The sequence below is a fragment of the Pomacea canaliculata genome, linkage group LG9 (assembly GCF_003073045.1).
Source record: "Pomacea canaliculata isolate SZHN2017 linkage group LG9, ASM307304v1, whole genome shotgun sequence".
NCBI lineage: Eukaryota > Metazoa > Mollusca > Gastropoda > Architaenioglossa > Ampullariidae > Pomacea > Pomacea canaliculata.
Window position 1 is genome coordinate 7,416,603 of NC_037598.1, and position 20,314 is coordinate 7,436,916.

Consider the following 20,314-nt stretch of genomic DNA (forward strand, 5'->3'; position numbering starts at 1 on the left):
ATTATAAATCAGAATTAAAATTTTAAAAAGCTCTGATACATTGACTGTTTCTTGTTTGAAAGTATGGGAAGGATACAAGAAGTGTAGCACTGTGCTAAGCATACCGAATATTCACATTTACATAAGCGAGACACACATAGAACACGCACAGTGCACATAACCTACAAAACACAAAGTATAATACAAAGAATTCTTCTTCTTCGTCTCGTTCCTATTCGCCCCCAGTGGAGCATAGGCCGCAACCACACCCCGCCATCGGACCCGGTCCTGGGGTCCCTCTCCAGTTGGCACCATGTCATGCCAGCTGTCTCCGCCTCTCTGTGGACTGATCTCCTCCACGTCTGTCTGGGTCTCCCAACCCTGCGCCTCCCCTGTGGGTTCCAGCCTAAAGCTTGTCTTGTTAAATTGTCGGCTGGCTTTCGCAAAGTGTGACCAATCCAGCCCCACTTCCGCTTCTTGATGATCTGGATTGCAGATTTTTGGTTGGTTCTCTCACACTGGTCTGTACTGGAGATCTTCTCAGGCCATCTGATGTTGAGGATGCGGCTCAGACATCTGATGACAAATGTCTGTATCTTGTTGGTGATGGTGTTTGTCACATGCCATGTCTCAGATCCATACAGAAGGACTGACTTGACATTTGTGTTGAAGATGCGGATCTTGGTGTGTAAAGACAAAGCCTTGGAGTTCCAGATAGGTCTTAGGGTGTGGAATGCAAGCCTGGCTTTGTTTATTCGGCTTCTGACATCTTCACCTCAGACACCTCAGACAAGATGTGATGAAAGGAAGTGCAATGGATATTTTAGGATTTTTAATTCTATGTATTAAATAATCATGAATTTTTATTTTTATAGCTGTTGTAATTTAAATTGATGCATATGTGTGTGTGTGTGTTTGAGGGTGAGCACGGGTATTAATCACAGTATCTGACCTAAAGATCGTCAGGTAGGTTGCAGCAAAGCATTATAAATTGATCTCACCAGTCACTGGTGATGGGTTAATCGACACTTACCTTCTTCATAACTGATTCTAAACCCCTTGGTTGATACTTCTATTAAATGTCAGTAACTATGTATTTGAATCGTTAAGCTGCCACTTCTGAATTTTATTTTGTCCCTCGTTCTATTTTCTGCTGGGTCATTAGAGAAAGTCAGACTAGCCTGCGCTTTCATTGTTGCCAGACAATGGAGAAATCATGCTCTGTGTCGCGCACCGCCCCGCAGACGGCGGAGGATGCACGCCCGAAATCCGCTCGCACAGCCGGAGACGGCTTGCAAACATACCATTCGAACCACAGGCTGAGCGCAGACCACACAACGATGACTAAAACAAAGTTTACAAAACAGACAGGTTTATTGACTAACATAAAATAACACTAATAGGAGGCAAGTATCAAAAATAATTCACAATAAAAGAGTTGCCCTGTGCACAGGCATGTTACAGTAGGCGAAGAAGAAAATAAAAACGAAACAAAACAACAAGGGAAGACAAGCCACCCGCACGCACTGTTGGGTGGCGAGTCAAATGTCCGCTCAAGGTGTTCGCTGGCGGCAGCCCGCCCTCTCTGGCCCACGTGCCGCTACAGCGGTGACCCCCCCCCCTCTCTCTCTCTCCCTCTGTCCCCCCCTCGGTTCTCCCGTCCGGGTAGACCTTGGTCACGTGAGTCCCTGCTCGCCGGCCTCCACCCTAGGTGCTCGATGGCTAAGCCGCACACTGGCGCAGCAGGGTCCCGCTCACTCATTACTCAGTTTCTAATAACATCCTTGTACAAATACACATCTATGACCAGCCTGGTCATGAAACCGCTTGCTCAATAAAAAATGTCCTCATACAGCTACATACATGTAAGATCATCGGACTAGTCATAGAACCACTCGCCAAAAAATGCTCTCATACAGATACATATATTTTACCGTTAGACTAGTAGCCCTTAATTCACAAATTCATACATGGAACAACGGGTGCGTGCCACAAGCGACGCGACCCGGCCACCACAAATTCTAACATAACATTGTGAGGCACCAAGTCTTACAAAAAAAAAAAAAAACATGAACAGAACTTGAACATGTAAAACCCTCTCACTCGCACTTCCAATGCCAACCCGGGCCCTATAGACTAGAATAGTGTGGAACTCAAAGAGATAGACTCTGCTCACCCAAATCGGCTTGTGATGAGAGACCAGCGCCGGCCGCTAGGGCCACGGTCTTACACCGTCCCCCACGTCCGGCGCCGTCCGTTGCTGGATGAAGACTCTCCAGAAAAGATAGAAAAACGCGCCAAGGACCCCGCGCGCGCGAAAAGGAAAGAAAAAGACAAAGAAAAGGGGGGAAGAAAGTCAAAGAGAGGGGTTTGCTGTGTTGTCCCGAAAAGAAGAGACCTGTGAAGATCCTGTGAGCAGCTGACGCGCGACGACAACGCCGCGAGTCAGGGCTCTTGGGCTCGCTAGACAGATAGGGTTACACAAGGACCCGGTGGTAAACCGTCCCTTGATTCTCCCCATCCGTACGCACACACCCAGCGACGGGCCAGCACAATACGGACAGCAGAAAAATCGCCGACACGGAGAAATCCTCCCGACTCCGAGCTCTGCAAACAGATATCACATGCGCGAAATATACTGATGACCATTGCTGCATTTGCAAAACCTCGATTTATCTATATGACCTATTAAACCTGGGCTTGGTAGACTTTATGCCACAGAAATTATGCAAACTTTGATGTTTGGTCTGTGCTTCTATATCGGCACACTTCTGTAAACTGTAATCAGAAAGACTAAATACTAGTTTAGTAAAATTAATAATTATAAGTGAAGTGCATGTTGCCTGAAGCCTCAACGATCGACATTTCTCCACCTTTTTTTTCTCCTGAGTGTTTGTTGTTGTAGGATTCATTTTTTTCATTTGTAAATAACATCGACTGGAGCTGTCATGATGAAAATGCAAATGCCTGCTCCCTTTTTCTTAAATCTTTCTCCCTCGTCCTCACACCTTAGTTAGCCCAATTCTAATCATTGGTAAAGGAAAGCGCCTATTAATTAACCTAATGAGCATCTTCGTGGTTTTTGTTTACTTGCTATTTATTTATGTATTAATATTGCTTGAAAGTGCACACAGACAAAAAGATTTTCATGTCATCGTTGTAGCAGATTTTTAGAGCAGAGTACTACAAGCACTGAACATGTTTGAGGGAAACTGTCGTGTTGTGGGACAAGAAAACGCGTTCTTCTGCAGTCGTCACAAACCCTACACTAGACGCTGTCAACAACACCTTTGAACTCTAACCTCGACACTAGACCTTACGAAACAGGGGACGCATACAAATTCCTTCAACTGCTGCTCCTGCTCCCCCCCCCCCCCCACTAGACTTGCCCTTGTCAATCATCGGAACTGTTTGACTGTTGACGTTGTCGTTAACGTTCGCTGCGGACAACGTAAACCTCACGTAAGCCTGTCACCAAACGTGTGCTACAAGCTTTGCACAGAGATGACAATCCCATCAGTACCAGCAACAGACAGGAGGACATTCCTGTATACAACATACATACTCCAAAGTCTTAAATCATAATCTCTCTGTATCTAAATATAGTATCACTCAGTTGGAAACGTGGAATAGGCAATCCTACAAAAGACAGTTGGTTCCTCCACAGAAAACAAAAGGCACCGCTTTACTTCAAAAGATGCACTTTACCCCTGTGCTACTATTTAACATCAGATCACAGCTTCGTCTGAACTGTACTTGAGAAGTAGATCTTAGGGCAGCTTATCGAATCCTGTTTTTTTTTTCTGGATTGTTTATAAAATCCAGTCTGTTACTGGCTGCAGTGTCTGAGTACTTGTAAAGTTATTTACTATAACGTTTCTGGTGGTTAACTAAAGGAAGAAAACGGCTTCAAAAATTCTCCAGCCGTCCTTCTTCTTCATCTTGCTACAATTATTTCATTCTTTCAAGCATTACTTTGTCTTGCATGTAGTTTTCTCTTTCTATTGAACTTAAAATTTATGTTTTATTTCGTCTCTTCCTGTCTGTCTCACACATGCTTTTCCTCTCAGAGGTGCGATTTTAATTACTGTCAGATGTTGTACTCTTTTCACCCCGTCTCTAATTATAAAGCAATTTACTCGCAACTTTTAAAGCAATAACATATTCAGCACATTATCTCCTACGATCACGCCTAAGACTTTTTCCGTCGTGCAAACGTGCAAAGTTTTGTCGGCTCCACGCATTCGTTTGTTGTTTACGTGACTGACGTAATGACCACGTACCAGGGCCGTGCTTAGGGGCAGGCGGACGAGGCATCTGCCTATAGGGCCCCGCGCTTCAACGAACGTTACAAATAAATTAATCGTAGGCTTATGTTGTAATGTGCTGTCAATGATAAAAGACGAGATATCCCTGAGGAAAAAAGTGACTTTAGATCCCAACTAAAACCGTGTGATCGTGGCGTGAGGGCCCCGCACATGCCCTTTGCCTCGGGCCCCGCGGGGGCTAAGAACGGGCCTGCCACGTACGATACTGAGCAATGTGGCTTTGTTCCTCCCTGTGCTCTGTTAGTTTATTACTTCTTCGAACCTTCAGACCTCACCTGAAAAAACAGAAAACGTGCAGAGCATGTAGACCTCCCTTTAACATTGCGCCGCTTGGCAATTACAAACAAGAACATTTAAAAAAAATTCTTCTGTCTGTGTGTGTTTAAATAGAAGGGAAAGAAAAGTAAAAAAAAAAAAAAATAGAGTGACAAAACAATACAAATACAATACAATTTTATATATCTTTAACACATATCCAGACTTCAAAAAACTTTGTGGTTTGAACATGTAAAGGCCTAATAAAACTAAAATGTCAATGAAACTATAAAAATATTTTTGAGGATGATATGTTGGTGTCAACAATGTCGCGATCCGTTAACAGATTTATCGGCTTGTATGCCAATATGCTGTTTGTCTATCGGTTTGTCTGTCCGTCTGTCCTCCATGGGATTGTTGGTTATTATTACTTTATTAGGTCTAAGACTCCGCGCTTCATTTTAAAATATTTATTGTACTTTCTTTTAGTTCAAGCGTATATTTTAGTCTACCATTCACGCAGCTCACTAGATTAAGGCGTACCCGTATGCGAAGGACAATGATCCCAGTCAGTTCAAGAGTGGGTTTGGCGGATATCTTTCTTAGTTTAAATAAAACACAATGTAAAGACACATTCGCTGCAAGCCCAATAAAGCAACAAAGAGTACAGTCGTGCCCATATCAAGGCTTCTTGATAATCTGATACTGAACGAATTTAACCGTTTAAAAGGATCTTTGATTTTTTTTTTTTTTTTTTTTGAGGACTCACATGCACCTGAGTGACTAGAAATTGTTTCTTTAACAGAGAGGCCAAGTTTAGTTTGCATCACTGTATGGATACAGATATCCTTCGCTTTTTTTGTGATAAGCAAATTTGCCGCTCGAGGGATTAGACATGTTGATAGAATAAAAGTATTAGAGTTTCGACAATATGTTTATCAAAGACGTACAAGTTGTTTTCGGAATGAGGACATCATGCAGGGAATCCTATTGAAAGAAAGTTCGCACGTTGGTTTGTGATAAAATGAGTCAGTTACTAAATAAGATTACTAGAAGCACAAGATCGCATTGCGTCATAAGCACGTTTGAAAATACTGACCAATCGGAGGACAGTTTAATTAAAACTCGCTACAAAAGACATGACCACACCTATCAACATTTGCAGTTGCTTGTGGTGTATATGGAGAAAAAGCTTCTCGCCACAGTCAATTCGCACCAGACGAGATCATCTGATTAGCTGGCAGTTAGGAAAAGATATTTTCACCTGGAAATGGGCTTAACACTACTTGGAACCTTCTTCGTTTTGGGTCTCATGGCTATCAGGAGTAAGTAGATTATATGATATTGACTATTTTACTCTGAAAGGCAAACATTTATATTTCTTAAAAGTTTTACTTAATATCTTACATCGAAGAATATTTTTATATTGTACCTAAGCGCATGTTTAAAGATAATTTCTTAGAACAAAAGAGAGTTCAGGAATTTAACTACAGATGATATTATAACTTTACGAAGCCGCCTTCTGTGTGCTGTAATAATCGAGAATGTAAATCGCTAGCAGATATCTACATGCGCGTGTTATTTATTTGTCTTCTTCACTCAATCTATCGAGTCTGTTGATGAGCTTTGTGTGCGATGTTGATGGACACGCAGAACGACCTTCGTTGGTTACACCTGTTCCTCCCGCTTTAAACTTTGTACCCACTCATTAACCTTTTGTTAATTCATAATGCTATGTCCATGCCGAACACACACCCGATGGCACCTTCTGAACATTTCAGTCTTTCTACTCCACCCCCTTCACTTAATCTGTTTGTAGATGGCGCTGTTTGAAAGCAGAGGCTCCATTGTTCTCATGGCCGAGTGCTACACTGTGCTTTGGCTTTTCTTTGTTCCGGATCTTCCGTCAATTTTCTGTATTTCTCCCTCAAAATACATAAAAACTAACTAAGCTGTACAATCTCAATATGCACAAGACAATCAGAGATAATAATGTAAGACAAACAAAAATGCGATCGTCTTTAGTTGTAAGCCTTTCGTAAAGGGTGATCACTGAGAATTGGCAAAAGAGACTAGAGCCGCGGTTCTCAAACGGTGGGGCGCCCCCCCCCCCCACTGGGCGGGGCGCGCGACGTGCTTACAAGGGGGGCGGGAAGGAGGTAACTTTTTAAAAGTTTCTTATTCCGGTAGTAGTGAAATTAGCTTACATTGCTGGCGAAGGGGGGCGCGTGGACGTACCTTTGTTTGTCAGGGGGGGAGTCACAAGTAAAAGGTTGAGAACCGCTGGACTAGAGCATCCACAAGGTAATGATCACCCTGGCTGACAAATAAACTATGTTGTTTAGCCAGCCATAATCTTTCATTGACAAGTTACTGAACTTGACAAGGAGCCAGAAAGTAAGATTTTACAGTAAGCAAACGTTGAACAACTCAGTCTTATTCCTGAGGCCCACGTAGAACGAATAGAGGTACCGTGGCCATGACAACGTAGTGACGGGTGCCAAGTCCATGAAAGTCGACTATGTACTACAGCTAATCTATCTATCTATTCCTCTGCGTGCACATAAGGCCTCGACCAGACTCCACCACCGAGGTCGATCGCTGAAACCCGCTCCAGGTGACCCCATGTCCAGCCCTTTCCCTTCGTCTCCCTTTCCACTGTTCTTCTCCAAGTTTCCTTTGGGCGGCCTCGTTTACTTCGTTTCGTCTGGAGTCCATCGTAGGGCGACTCTGGAGAGGTCTGCTGTCTGCTGACGGAGCACATGTCCAATCCATCGCCAGCGGTTTTGTTGAACCTGCGTGGTGATGGACTCGGTTTCAGTTCTTCGGTGGAGTCGTTGGTGATGATATTTGTGACCCTCCACGACGAAATGAGTCGCTCGGAACAGTTTTGTTCTGGAGGCCCCGAAAGGTGATAGGGGTCAGTTTTGTGCAGTTTGACTTTTCATTAAAAATGGATTCTTTGGTTATCAAACTATCAGGAAAATACACTGCTATGTTAAAATAAAAGTTAGAAATTAACTTAAAATACGTTATAATCGCGGTACCTTACTGCGATCCGTACTGCTTTTAGACGAAATTCAAACGCTGTTTCGATACTGTTTCCCTGTCATAACCTCATCGTGTTATACCTTGACAGAAAGCCCGGAGTCTGCATGTTCAACTTCTTTAAAGAACGATTCAAATATTAACCGATCACAAGATTTGTCTGCAAAAGCTTAGGAGTCTGCATGTTAAACTTCTTCAAAGAACGATTCAAATATTAACCGATCACAAGATTTGTCTGCAAAAGTTTAGGAGTAAACAGACCCCTGTCGGCCATCTTGACGCTAATCTTTAAACCCGCTTTTCTCAAAATGGCCGCCACCGTACTTTCACACTTCAAACGTTTATAACTCACTCAATTTTAAGGCTAGAAGAACAACTTTTGTATCAAAAGAAAGTTCAGAACCTATACTTTTTAAAAATATGCAATTTGGCACATCTGAAATTCGCGACTTAAGACTCTTTTAGTCGTGGAGGGTCACATTTGGCCAAAAGATGTTAAGTAGGCGCCTGAGGCATCTGTTTGGGAAGACTTCAAGCTTGTTACTGATGGTTTTGGTCATCTTCCATGATTCTGATCCGTAAAGGAGGGTGCTGATCACAGTTGACTGGAAGATTCTCAGCTTGATCTTCTTGCTGATGTTTGTTGCCTTCCATGTGCTCCTGAGTGAGGCGAAGGCGTGGCTGGCTTTCGGGCTAGAATCTCCACCTCCACATCCCCGGTGTTTGACATTTTGGACCCAAGAAACTGTCAACTTCCTCAATCTCTTCTCCATTTAGTTTGATGCTGTCTTGGACTCTGGCGTTCACTCTCATACTCTCCGTTTTCTTTGCGCTGACCTTCAGGCCAAGATTTCCATCTTGAAGTGAGCTCCTCCATCTTCGGTTGATGATGACATGGCCTCTCTGGTTCTTTGTGATCCCATCTGATGATGTCCACGTTGCCTTGTGGATGTCTTTGTGTTGGAAGAGTGTGGCTCCAATCAGTAGGTTGTTTTCTTCACAAAAGTCTGCCAGTCTCTCTCCGTTGTCATTGATAGTTCCGATTCCATGTTTGCCCATGACATGCTCCCTGCAGGTGTTGTCACTTCCCACCTTGGCATTGAGATCGCCGATGATGAACAACATGTCGTGGATTGGAACGCTCTCCGAGGCTGCCTGGAGCTGATCGTAAAAAGCATGTGTACTTTGAATGGAATCTTGCTCTCAAAAGCCTAGGTCCATAAGGCTTCCATTCCAGCAGTGCCTTTTCCGTTTTCTTGTTGAGGAGTAGAGCTACTCCTTCAGAGTGCTGAGCGTCTGATCTTCCTGAGAACAAGATGGTATGTCCTGACGCTAGTCTCCTCTTTCCCGTGCCGGTCCATGACACGATCTGATGTCCGGTAACAACAAGGTAGATTGTAATAGACAATCAGTCAAACTTAACGGCGTGAGTGATCAGGACTTGTCAAATGTTTTGAGCAGCTTTTATGCACGTTTTGAGAATCATGATTTTTCTGATAAAGTTAGGGCACTCACTCACTTGTCCCTAATGATAACAGTAATTTCTCAAGCCGATGTGACAAAACTGCTTAAGCGGGTTAGGGTTAACAAGGTGCAGGGGCCAGATGGAATATGAGGGCGGGTCTTGGATTGGTGTGCTGTTCAACTACGTGGAGTGTTTCAGCACCTCTTTAAATTCTCTATTGACTCAGGGCACATTCCTACACTCTGGAAACTCTCTAACATCATCCCACTCGCCCAAAAAGCTAATCCTAGTCAACCTAATGATTTTCGGCCAATAGCACTAACCTCCCTTATAATGAAAACCCTTCAGAAGATTGTCAAAAATCTCATCTTAACATCAGTAGAGAGTAAATTGGACCCACTGCAATTTGCTTATAGGAAGGGTAGGAGTGTTGATGATGCCAAGTTGTTTATTTTGAACATGCTGTATAAACATCTGGAAAAGCCCAAGACACATGCCAGACTACTTTTCGCAGATTTTATTTCTGCATTCAACACAGTACAACCATACCTTCTAGCTACCATACCTTCTACCACACCAATTGGTGTTGTGGGTAGTGGATTTTTTTACATGCAGACAGCAGAGGGTGTATGTAAATAGTAATTATTCTGACATTATTGTCACAAGCACCGGGTCCCCACAAGATTGTTGTCTATCACCCTTGTTGTTTATCTTGTATACTGACAGCTGCAGAAGTATGGAGGATAATAGCTACCTCATTAAGATTTCTGATGATACTGCATTGTTGACTCTTATACAAGAACGTAAGAAAGATCATGGAATTGCCTTAACAGACTTTGTGCAGTGGTGCGATGAGAACTTTCTTGAGTTAAATGTAGACAAAACAAAAGAATTGAATATAGATTTTAGGAGATTTAAAGAGGATTTTGTTGCTCCCAGTGTGATACATAGCAAACCTGTTGAAACTGTTACCTCTTTCAGGCACCTGGAAACTGTTTTTGATTGCCAGCTTAATTGACTCTAAACACTGAACACATTGTCAAACGTGGCAAGCAAAGAATGTACCTTCTGCGGAAGTTAAATAGTTTTTCAGTCAGCCAAACAATTTTAGGCCGTTTGTACTAGTCGTTTATTGAGAGTCTTTTATCTTTTTCATTTGTATGCTGGTTTCGTAATGTATCTGTCCATGATAGGAATAGTTTGAATAGCATTGTTTACATCTGTTCTAAGATAATTGCTAACAAACAGAGAGACTTAACTTCCTTCTGTGACCAACAACTAGTAAAGAAAGCTTCCAGCATTCTGTCCATACCTGAACATGTGCTAGCGGGGGAATTTGTTTTATTAATCTCAGGTAACCGCTATGCCATGCCTGTATGCAAAAGCAATAGGCATCTGAAATCTTTTGTGCCATCAGCATGTTACACCTCTTGTTCATTTTGGAAGGGAAGGTGCTTCCACCTTAAGGTGATTTCGCAATGTAGCACCTCAGTTGTTATTGAGGCTTGTAGATGGGGGAAACACAGAGCTGGGGCGAAATGGCAGTTGTTCAGTGTCATGTATAGTAATTCGTAATGGCTTTTATGAACATCCAACCCGTTTAAAGTTGTTTTAGATCTTTTATCCACTTCAGTCTAACTTTCAACTTGAAGGAAAAATAATCTTTCAATCTTCTTTGGGGATATCTGTACTGGAGTGAGTTTTGTCGCAAAACTATTTCAAAAACATCTAGCCTTCACGACGTGTTTTTTTTTTGCTTGAGGGTAAGGTTGCTACCATTCAAAGTCTTAATTTATCAGGATGCAGTTGACTTAACAGTTTGTTAGTATAAAATAAGATGGTTACCATTATTATTTAGTAGTCAATAATGCATCTAAAACTGTTTACGCTTTTAAGGAAGATGATTAAATGATTTTTAGAATTTTTTTCTGCAGATGGACACAAAAAAGTCTAGAGGGACAATAAACAGAAGGGATTAATAGCTATCAGTTTCATATCAATAAAACATATGCCAGTGTTTCACCCTGAGTACAGGAGACATGTGGGTAACACGGAATGTTTACTTAATTACCATCCCCATCAGAATCTTCATCGTCTGTGTCAATATCCCTAAACATATCTATTACATCATAAGAACAATTTAGAAGAAGTGTCGGTTGATCCTTAGCTGCCGACAGTAAACTGCCAATGGAACAGTCAAAGTTAATTTTCTGAAATCCAGGGTGATGACAAAAAGTGCCCTGAAGCAAATGTAACATGTCTTCCACTATCATCTTGCTGAGTGACTTAACATGATTCAGTCCAAGATGATATCGAGTGTGATCAGTCAAGTACTGCACTGGTGATATGTTATAATGCACCAGCCACTGCTGCAGAAGGTCTATATCTTCGAGGATACGTTTCTCTTATTCTTCTGCACGGCAGCATTCGATAACAGAATTGGCAGCTTGGACTTGCTCTCTACACAAGTTGTGATTGTTGTTTTCATATACGGCAGACTTAGGGCCTGCAAGCTGTGCAAATAAAATATTGATGCCCTTCTCTCGTAGCTTGTTGCCAACAGCCTGTAGATTAGAGGTGTTGAGATGAAGTCTTTTTGTGAGTCGCATGGCAGTTTTCTGGCCATCTGCACAAAACATTGTAAGGTGTGAGTGACCCAAAAACATTCTATAGAGAAAATGGTCAAACAGTACTTATACAATATTATGCATGTTGCCTATATGCAACCATCCCAAGAAAAATGTCATAACTGAAACATGAATCAAATGATTATTCAACAACAAGCAGAGTATATAATCTTACTGTATATGCCTTGAAGGTAAAAAAAATTACAGTTAGAATGCAAACTACATGTTTCCTCATGGGAACAATGCCTCAGATGACTGCAAATATATAATAACCCCTTAAGTCATGCAGTGTATGATAGTGCAATTTGTATATTCTTAATGGAACTGTATGATTAATTTTAACTAGAAGATTTTAAATATTTCATACAATCCTTGCTGCCCTTAAATGTGAAGGAATGACATTTTACTCGAACATCAACCTGTACAAGAGTTACATTTTCAATGATAATGAATTTTAAAAAAATAAATACAAACCAGCATAGCGCTTTTTCAGTCCCAGCAGGTGCTGACGCTCTGTAGAAAGCTTCCTGGCCTTCTCAATCAGTGGATCAGTCCCTAGAGCAAATCAAATGGTCAGATCACAACAAGCATCAGTATATGTTATAATAAAATGCATGACAAGATCACTCATGGTAATGATAATCAATAAAATTACTGCTGGCATGCAGTCTTCTTACTATAACATGGACAATAGTGAATTATCATTTTTGAATGCTTTAATTAACTTAATTTTTTTTGTAGCTTCTGCTTCAGAAAAATTGCTTTGCTTGATTATTCCTACTTTTACATATCTTTTGTTCAGCAAAGGTGAGTCTCCATATGACATATATCTTATTCCTAGAGCCTGTACTTGATATCACAAAATGCTGCAGCTATCATCATCATATCACATGCTCATTTCTGTGTTTGAAGCATTAAGACAACTGACAATAGTTATTGTGCGGTATAATCTCTTTTACATTGTTAGTATGTGTCTTACATTTTGATGTTTGACATACCTCTTTGATCATCATTTGTCACTAGAATCTGTGTCAGTTGATGAAGCCAATCCACAGCATTTCCATCATCTGAAGTTAAAGGCAGTTTCCAACAAAGAAAAGCACAGCAATGAGGGGCACAAAAATCAAGGTGCTTAAAGGGACTATTATCTCTGGATTTATGAATTCTTTTTGTTTAGGTGTTATACACAGGCTTTGGTTTCTCTTACATTTGTTGTGATGATAGAAATATATTACAGAGAGATACTAATATTAAGCATTCTATTTTATCCTGTATTATTCAATTAGTGTTACTTACACTTTCTTTCCACATCACTGATGAATACCTTGGAATTCACTTGAATTTGCCTTGCTTTCTTAAGCCTTACAGAAAATGTCTGAACTGAAAGGAAAAGTAGTAATGCAGAGTCATTTGCAAAATTTGTTAAAAAAGCACCTTGAAAAAAAAACAAATATAAAATAAATAACTATGCATGATACTTGTCAACAAAGACATTGCCCACAAAACGATCAAATACACAGTGGATCAAAAGTACCAAAGAAACAAATATGTTGCCAATTATTTTACAGTAGTTTTCAGTTGTTATAACTACGTAACTGTCTTGCAGCCTCTTTTCACAACACACATGTATAATGGGCTGCTCCATAAATTACCAATAGAAAAGAAAATTCTCCGTCCATAATTTAGTAGAGCACTGCTTAGAAGATCCTGTCTATTCGGCAGTGTCATCTCCTTGCTCCATAAAAATTTTCGTAGGTAGGGCCACAATCTTTCCATGGCTTCTCCATCTATTAGACCAGTTCCTTTGCAGTATTGCTGTCCAAATGTCATCTACAATAGTAGCATAGAATCAATCGTTGAAAATGAAATGTCTCTTATAAACAAATTGTGTCTTTGTATATTTCTTATTCTTGGTTGTGCATACTGCATTTATTTGTATCTATATTTATGTGTGTATACAATAACACTATAGCAAATAATTTTATTATTATTAATCACTGCAGATAACTAACCTGACACCTTGTGTTGTGAGCAAAGCTATGGAAAGCAGGAACAACCAATTTGAATCTCTCTGCAAGTTGTCCAGTCAGTTCTGGACACCTCTGTTGAAATAAAACAATAAGGCTAAATATACAAAGCTACAGCTCCAACTCAACACATTTTTATCACACCTTAAGATATATGATGTAATATCATTGAGTAGTACATATTTATAAACTCTCATCTGTCTTCTCCAAAATAAGAAACCAACTAAAATAGTACATAATAATCATCACTTAACTTTGGTGTAATTATACACCTGGTGTAAACCACCAGGTGTTTTTTATAAAACCAATACCCTGCTACAGACAATACCAATAACATACAAAACAATGTCAGTTTATTTTATCTGAAACACCTAAGATTCAACTGGTGTTTTATATACTCTAAGATGAGCTTGCAGTCTACAGGCAATATCATACATGACAATTAATCTGCTTTTCATTTGTAGCACCAACCTGCCTTGAAGCAACCTGCTTCATAATATAGACTGGATATGCAAATCTGAAACAAATTCTAAAATTAGTAACATGTTATATACTAGATCTATGTGTACTGTTATATTCATGACTAATATTCATAAATTACCTTTCTCCATGCTCCATGTTCACAAAATAGAGGAGAAATCCATGGTGACACACAGAGCCAAACACTCCTTTTATATCCAGATTTGCACTTTTATTTTTAGCCCTAACCATGTCACCAGCCTGAAAGTCTGAGCACTCCTGCAAGTAAGAACATTGTACATAAAATAATAATGTTGATATTCATAACAGAACAACAACATTCATATTATTAAAAATAAACATTTCAGTTGATAAATTATCACAGAAGACAATTATCTGGTTTATTCGAACTTATCGTTGATAGAAACTGATAGAAACCTCTTACATATCAATATGTAATAATGGTAAAAATGTTACTTCTTTCATTTTATGTTAGATTGGTTGCTACGCAGTACTGTTAACTATACTGTTTTAGCAACCAAAATTAAATGGAACTAAAATACTGTATTCACTGATGATTCAGGGACAGATTTTGAAACTGCTTGGCAGTGATTATTAACGAAGTCCCTGACACTGTCATCTGGACTAAAGACTGTAAATCTTGCATACTGGAGTCCTGGTCCAGACCCAGAGTGCAGTTTGTGGACAAGTCCAAAATTAGCGTCCATAGAGACGACAGACCTTTCAGGTTTCTACCATAAATATATCATTAAATGGTAATCTTGATATAATCATAAATGTATCTGTAAAGCACCAGTTCTTTCTACAGGCATTCATGATGCATAATTTTGCAAAACTGTTAAACACATGAGCAACATCCACCCACACCCACACATGGGAGCAGAAAAAAAATGTATGTTTTACTAATGCTTTGAAGGCAGTCTGCATAGAATTCTAGCAAATATAGTGGCAGAAGTCTGGTTAGAGGAATGTACAACCAGAGAGAGAGAGGAGAAGAGAAAACCAGACAGTGTGTAGATGTGAACTGAGATAAATGCTTTGACGGGGCCAGCACTTAAAACAGTTAATTGAACATAATGATCAGTATCTACCTTTTTTTTACATTTCCCTAAATCCTGCTCTAATGATTTATTTTAAACAAATGTCTGCCTTACTAAAAATCTAAACCCATAATGATTAAAAAAAATCTTGTAGCTAGCAAAGCAGTTGAAACCTAAATGCAAAGAAATGTGTAATAAATCCTGTTTAAGCAATGACTAATTGGCACTAATACAGACATCTAGCCGACAGTTCAGGAGTACACATACTAATGTACATACTGGGCAGTTCTTGCCCAAAATGTCTGGAGAATGTGCCATCTCAAGGCACGACACTTGATGATGATGGAATTCAGTTAGTGCGTTTCCTGAAAACAATATATTTGCAAACTAAAATACTTTTTCTTGGCACTTAAACTAATTGCAAATATCCAATGACAAGCTTCAAAAAATCAGTCAGTGGTATAAACAAATTTGGCATCCATTAATTTTCAGTACAAATGACACTATTTGTAAATGATAATGCAGTTTTACATAATGTACTACATACATTATTACCCAGTGCCAGGTAGAGGTTTCTGCAGTCAGTTGTGTGAGGAGGCAGGAAAGTAGTTCTTCTTTTTAAGGCAAAGCAAAACTTTTGCAGAGATAATTGACCTTCAAGCTGTAGCATTCGCCCTAGCTCCATCAGTGTTATCGTGAAGGCTGTTTCTGGCTGTTTGGGTGTTGCTGGCCATAATCCCCTTCTAACTAAGGTAACAGCTTCTGGCTCACACTGGCAGAAATGGGATTTTACTTTATGCTGTCTCCCTGCAACAACATATCATTTATCCAATAGTCTGAATAGGATCATTTAACTGGGCCAACATACCTTTATGAAAGCATTTTACCACTCTAGGTCCTTGTTAAGTATGATCAATCCTTTCCTACAAATGCAGTCTTCAATAAGGTGAATGCCATTGAAAAATCATTTCCTGAGGCATTGAAGATACCATTGGAAATTATTGGTTTAAACACTAGAATGTCATATATTGTATATTGTAATGTTTGCAAGGAGTCCTTGAGGGACCTGATGGCATAAAGGAACTTTTTTGAGAAGCAAATAGTTCCTGGGTTTGCTTTTTTTTCCCTACATAATGTACTTCTTATACTGCTGCTGCTAAATACACATACCCAATGCATCAAAAACTCTTATTTGACGAGAGTATATGCTGTCACATGAGTGTTCATGGATGAGGGTTGTTTCTTTAATAAGGGGCACAAACATATAAACATCCTGAAAAAAAATTAACATAAGCAAATTATCAGATAGACAAAAAATAAGTTATGTTCTGTAACTGCAGGAAAAAATAAGTATACAGCTATGCAAGCTAATTTAATATTTTCAATGTAGCAGTTATCTGTGTAGTGTTTATTAATATTTGAATAAAATTTTAAGCATACACAGTGCTAACAGTGTAATGCATTCCAATAGGCTAAGATTTTGAATAAATATACTTTCACGAATGTTATACATTTAGTACTTACATTTTTCCAAACATATGCCTGATGGTACATTACCATGCGGTGGATATTTTCATTACACATTATGCAATACAGAGTGTTGGGTCCACAGGACACCATATGATTTCGGGAACCTCAGAAGAGTCACATGAGAAACATTGGTTTGAAGCAGGACAAAATCCTTCCATCTGGGCAACAGCCAGATCAGATCGTATTTTTCTCCATCCTTCTGCCTCGTTTACTGCCCTTTTTTTGTGGCTGCTAGGTTCTGCCACCTCAGATTCATCTGTTAATAGTGCATAGTTAATAGCACAGGTAAAATATAATTTAAAAGAGCACCCATTAAAACAGATTGTCAATCTCTTCAGTGCTCTACATCCAACTACATGTATAGAAAATTATTCCACTTGGAAATAGTTCTTAAAGAAATTTGCATGTTCAAAGCACTGTTGATTAAAATGCTTATGATATATCCTACTTACGCCCATCAACTGACAGTTGTTATGTGACAGCATTGCATTTTATTCTGCCAACTTTTATGAATTATTATGCAGAGCATCATCTAATATTACTAACAACTGTTATACCCCTCAGTGTAAGTAGAAATTCTATACAAATCTAATTTATATAAGTATTAATAATGTTCTATGAATATTTGTGACTAATGAAGTTTACCATACTTTTATTATTCTAATTTAGAATGATAGCTAAGGTTGTCTGTCTCTGTCTCATTTAAATAAAATATGACTTCCAATGCATCACTGAGAAAATACAATAAACTGGCTCTTTGTGCACCAGATTACCATGTGTCATCCATTAATTTATGCTTTAATTATTTATGCAGATGTAGCTATGGAATGATAAACATGAGAAAATACAGCTATGGATGTAAAATACTCTGATGTGAGGAATATGCAGGAGGTATTTTACTTATTAAGTATACTATTCACCAAATACATATATTCAATTAACATATATAAATATAGTACAATTATTGACATTCCTAGTTACAATGGTAATTTAGTTTTTCACATACTGGTTTCAAGTGGAAAGGTTACACTGGGTTCTTGCTCCTCCTGTTGAATGATTCTGGCTTCATGCCTCCTCCTGCTGAAAATGATGCTGGGTCTATTGCCTTGTAGTGCAGTCTATTAGACCTCATGAGGTCTCGGTACTCCTTTACAGTAACATTGCAGCCTTACGGGCCTTACCCTTCTTTCCATTGTCTTTGATAGTACAACACTACCTAACTGACACATTTTCCTCTTCCACTTCTACGCATTGTTGATTACAGGATACAAAATCTGCAAAAATGACAAAAACTACAGCCCACAATAGACAATTGACAATGACACAACAGACAATGACAATGACAATGACAATATTCTTTTATTAACGAGGGGTAAAATAAGGGCAAATGAGCGCTTTTTTTCCACTTAGCCCTCGCCCTTTTTCAGGGAAGGAAATTAACTATATAAATGAATTAATTAAGCATATTAAATATATAAAAGAATAGAGCACAGAGAAGGTGGGTTTAATATGTACTAGTGGATGGTTAAGAAGAGAATTAGCATATATTCACAAGTCCACCTGGACCGTTGGTAGGAATATCTAGAGGGCTTATTCTATATATATCTTGAACGTTTATTGAGATTAGATGGCGTCGAAAGCAGGCAGGGAGTGCAATTGTTTGAGATGGAGAGCTGAGCTGTTCCACCTAGCGCACTCCCTGAGAATTGCAGATACTTGATCTTGAACGTAGATCTTAGTCTAGGAAAGGAAATATTCAGTTATGGGAAGTTCTAGAGTTATTGGAGGAAAATAGTAGAGACGAGTCTGCGCGATAGTTTACCCGTCAGTATTTTATACATGAAAATGCATTTGTTAAATTTGAGTCTGTTTTTTAAAGTAGGAAGGACGCCTAGAGAGGTGAAGTCACGTGGGTCTAAAATCTTTCGGTTTTAGCAGGACGGCTTTGATTGCTCGCCTCTGAACACTAGCTAGAGGTTTCATGGAGATCCACTAGCGGAGTCCCCAGAGGACAGAGTAGAGGCATCAGTCACAATGACCTGATTGATGTGGGTGGTGTAGAAAGAGTTTTCTTTGTGTGAGTGTCAAGGAAATGTTTGATTCTGGACAGCTGGTAGACTTTTTGGAGACTGTTTACTTTGTGTGGAAATATGTTGGGACCCACGATACAGTTGTTGTGTTCAATGGTAACACCCATGAAAGTTATTGGACTTGTACGTGTCAGTTATCGACTGAGCGCGATTGGAATAGTAGGAAATGGGCGTAGCTTACGGTTTTGTCTTTTTCTGTCTTGCGGGTTGTTAGAAGCATGGACTTCATTTTCTGGGGGTTGAGGACATTTGTGGTTGCGATTTCAGTCCAAGCCTGGAGCTCGTCGGCGCTCAGCTGTAGGATGGAAGCGAGTGCTTCCGCCATCCCTTGGGTGGTGAGCGCTGTATCTTCCTTGGTTGGTCGTGCTGGCAAACATTTCACAGGTTTGGAACTATGGAGAGGAGATCGTTTAGTTATGGAGAAAGCAGGGGTCCTAGCTTACTGACCTTGGAGGGCAACCGAATTTAACTTCAACGGGGGATCAAGACAGTGGTGTTTACAGCAACTCTTCTAGTTCGATTTGTCTCAAAGAAAGGAGATAAAGGAGTTCGGTTGCTACTGGTACTTAGTTTAAGAAGTTAGTTTTTCTGGATAAGCAGATTGTTGATCCTATGAATCAAAGGCTTTTGGAAGTCAACAAATAAGGCTCGGCAGAGAAAGATTCATCTTAATATTATTTAGCCTTGTTCCACCATACGAATGTAAGTGCAGCTGTGGCGAAGAAGTGAGGGCTAAAGGCCGGCATTGCTTGTTTAGGAGGATTCCACATACCTTTAGAAGTGCTTCTTGTAGTGTTTTGTCGGTGTGTTTTTGCTAAGGGTATTTGAGAGAGGCGCATAGAATTGAGATTTGGACGATATTTGTAGGGTCGCTCTGGTTGCGGATCACTGATTGTGAATTGGGATAACTTTTGCTTGATTTAAGGGTGCATTGGAAGTAAGATTACAATACAAGGGTTATACAGATAGGTCAAGGGCTTTTCCGCCAATGGCCGGTGCTTGAGCAGACTTTAGGATTTTGTTGTTGATGCTGTCTGGGAGGCTGTTTTGTGTTAGTATCTGTTTTAAGGTTTGGTAAGCTGCTTGATATATTACATCCGAATATAGTCATGGTGGGTATGGAGAGAGCCATATCAATGTCGCTTTGAGTTACAGAAGCTTTTAATTGTCTAGATTGTTTTCTTGTGAGCTTTTTGTTCATTTAAGACTTATCCGAGGAGCAAATTCCTGGCAAAATGTGCGTTCAGTGTGTTAGGGGTATTGTAGTGCGCCGGACTGGTTTTTCTTGACTTGTGGTTAAGCTGATTGATGGCTTTCCAGATCAGTTTTGGTCGTTCTGTTTACATTCTATGAGGTTTGCTTAAAGTAGTTTTTCATCTTGCCTTCGTTTATAGCGGTGACAAATATTTCTTTGTTTTGCAATTCCCGCTTTCCTGGCCCCTCCT

At 39.8% G+C, this 20,314-nt stretch overlaps 1 protein-coding gene across 2 annotated transcripts; it reads right to left on the minus strand.

The window, feature by feature from the left end:
- Positions 1–9,618: 9,618 nt before the first annotated feature.
- Positions 9,619–17,675, minus strand: LOC112572443. Of its 2 annotated transcripts, XM_025252130.1 has the most exons (13): positions 16,774–17,675; positions 16,420–16,522; positions 15,805–16,056; positions 15,529–15,614; positions 14,761–14,940; positions 14,331–14,467; positions 14,201–14,246; positions 13,715–13,804; positions 13,355–13,532; positions 12,999–13,082; positions 12,701–12,769; positions 12,177–12,257; positions 9,619–11,701 (listed from the first exon to the last, which is right to left on the minus strand). In XM_025252130.1, the coding sequence occupies exons 1-13, from the start codon at positions 16,867–16,869 to the stop codon at positions 11,481–11,483; spliced, it is 1,623 nt and encodes a 540-aa protein (XP_025107915.1). In that variant the 5' UTR covers positions 16,870–17,675; the 3' UTR covers positions 9,619–11,480. The 2 variants fall into 2 exon arrangements, with proteins under 2 accessions (XP_025107915.1, XP_025107916.1); XM_025252131.1 differs by lacking the exon at positions 14,761–14,940.
- Positions 17,676–20,314: the final 2,639 nt, after the last annotated feature.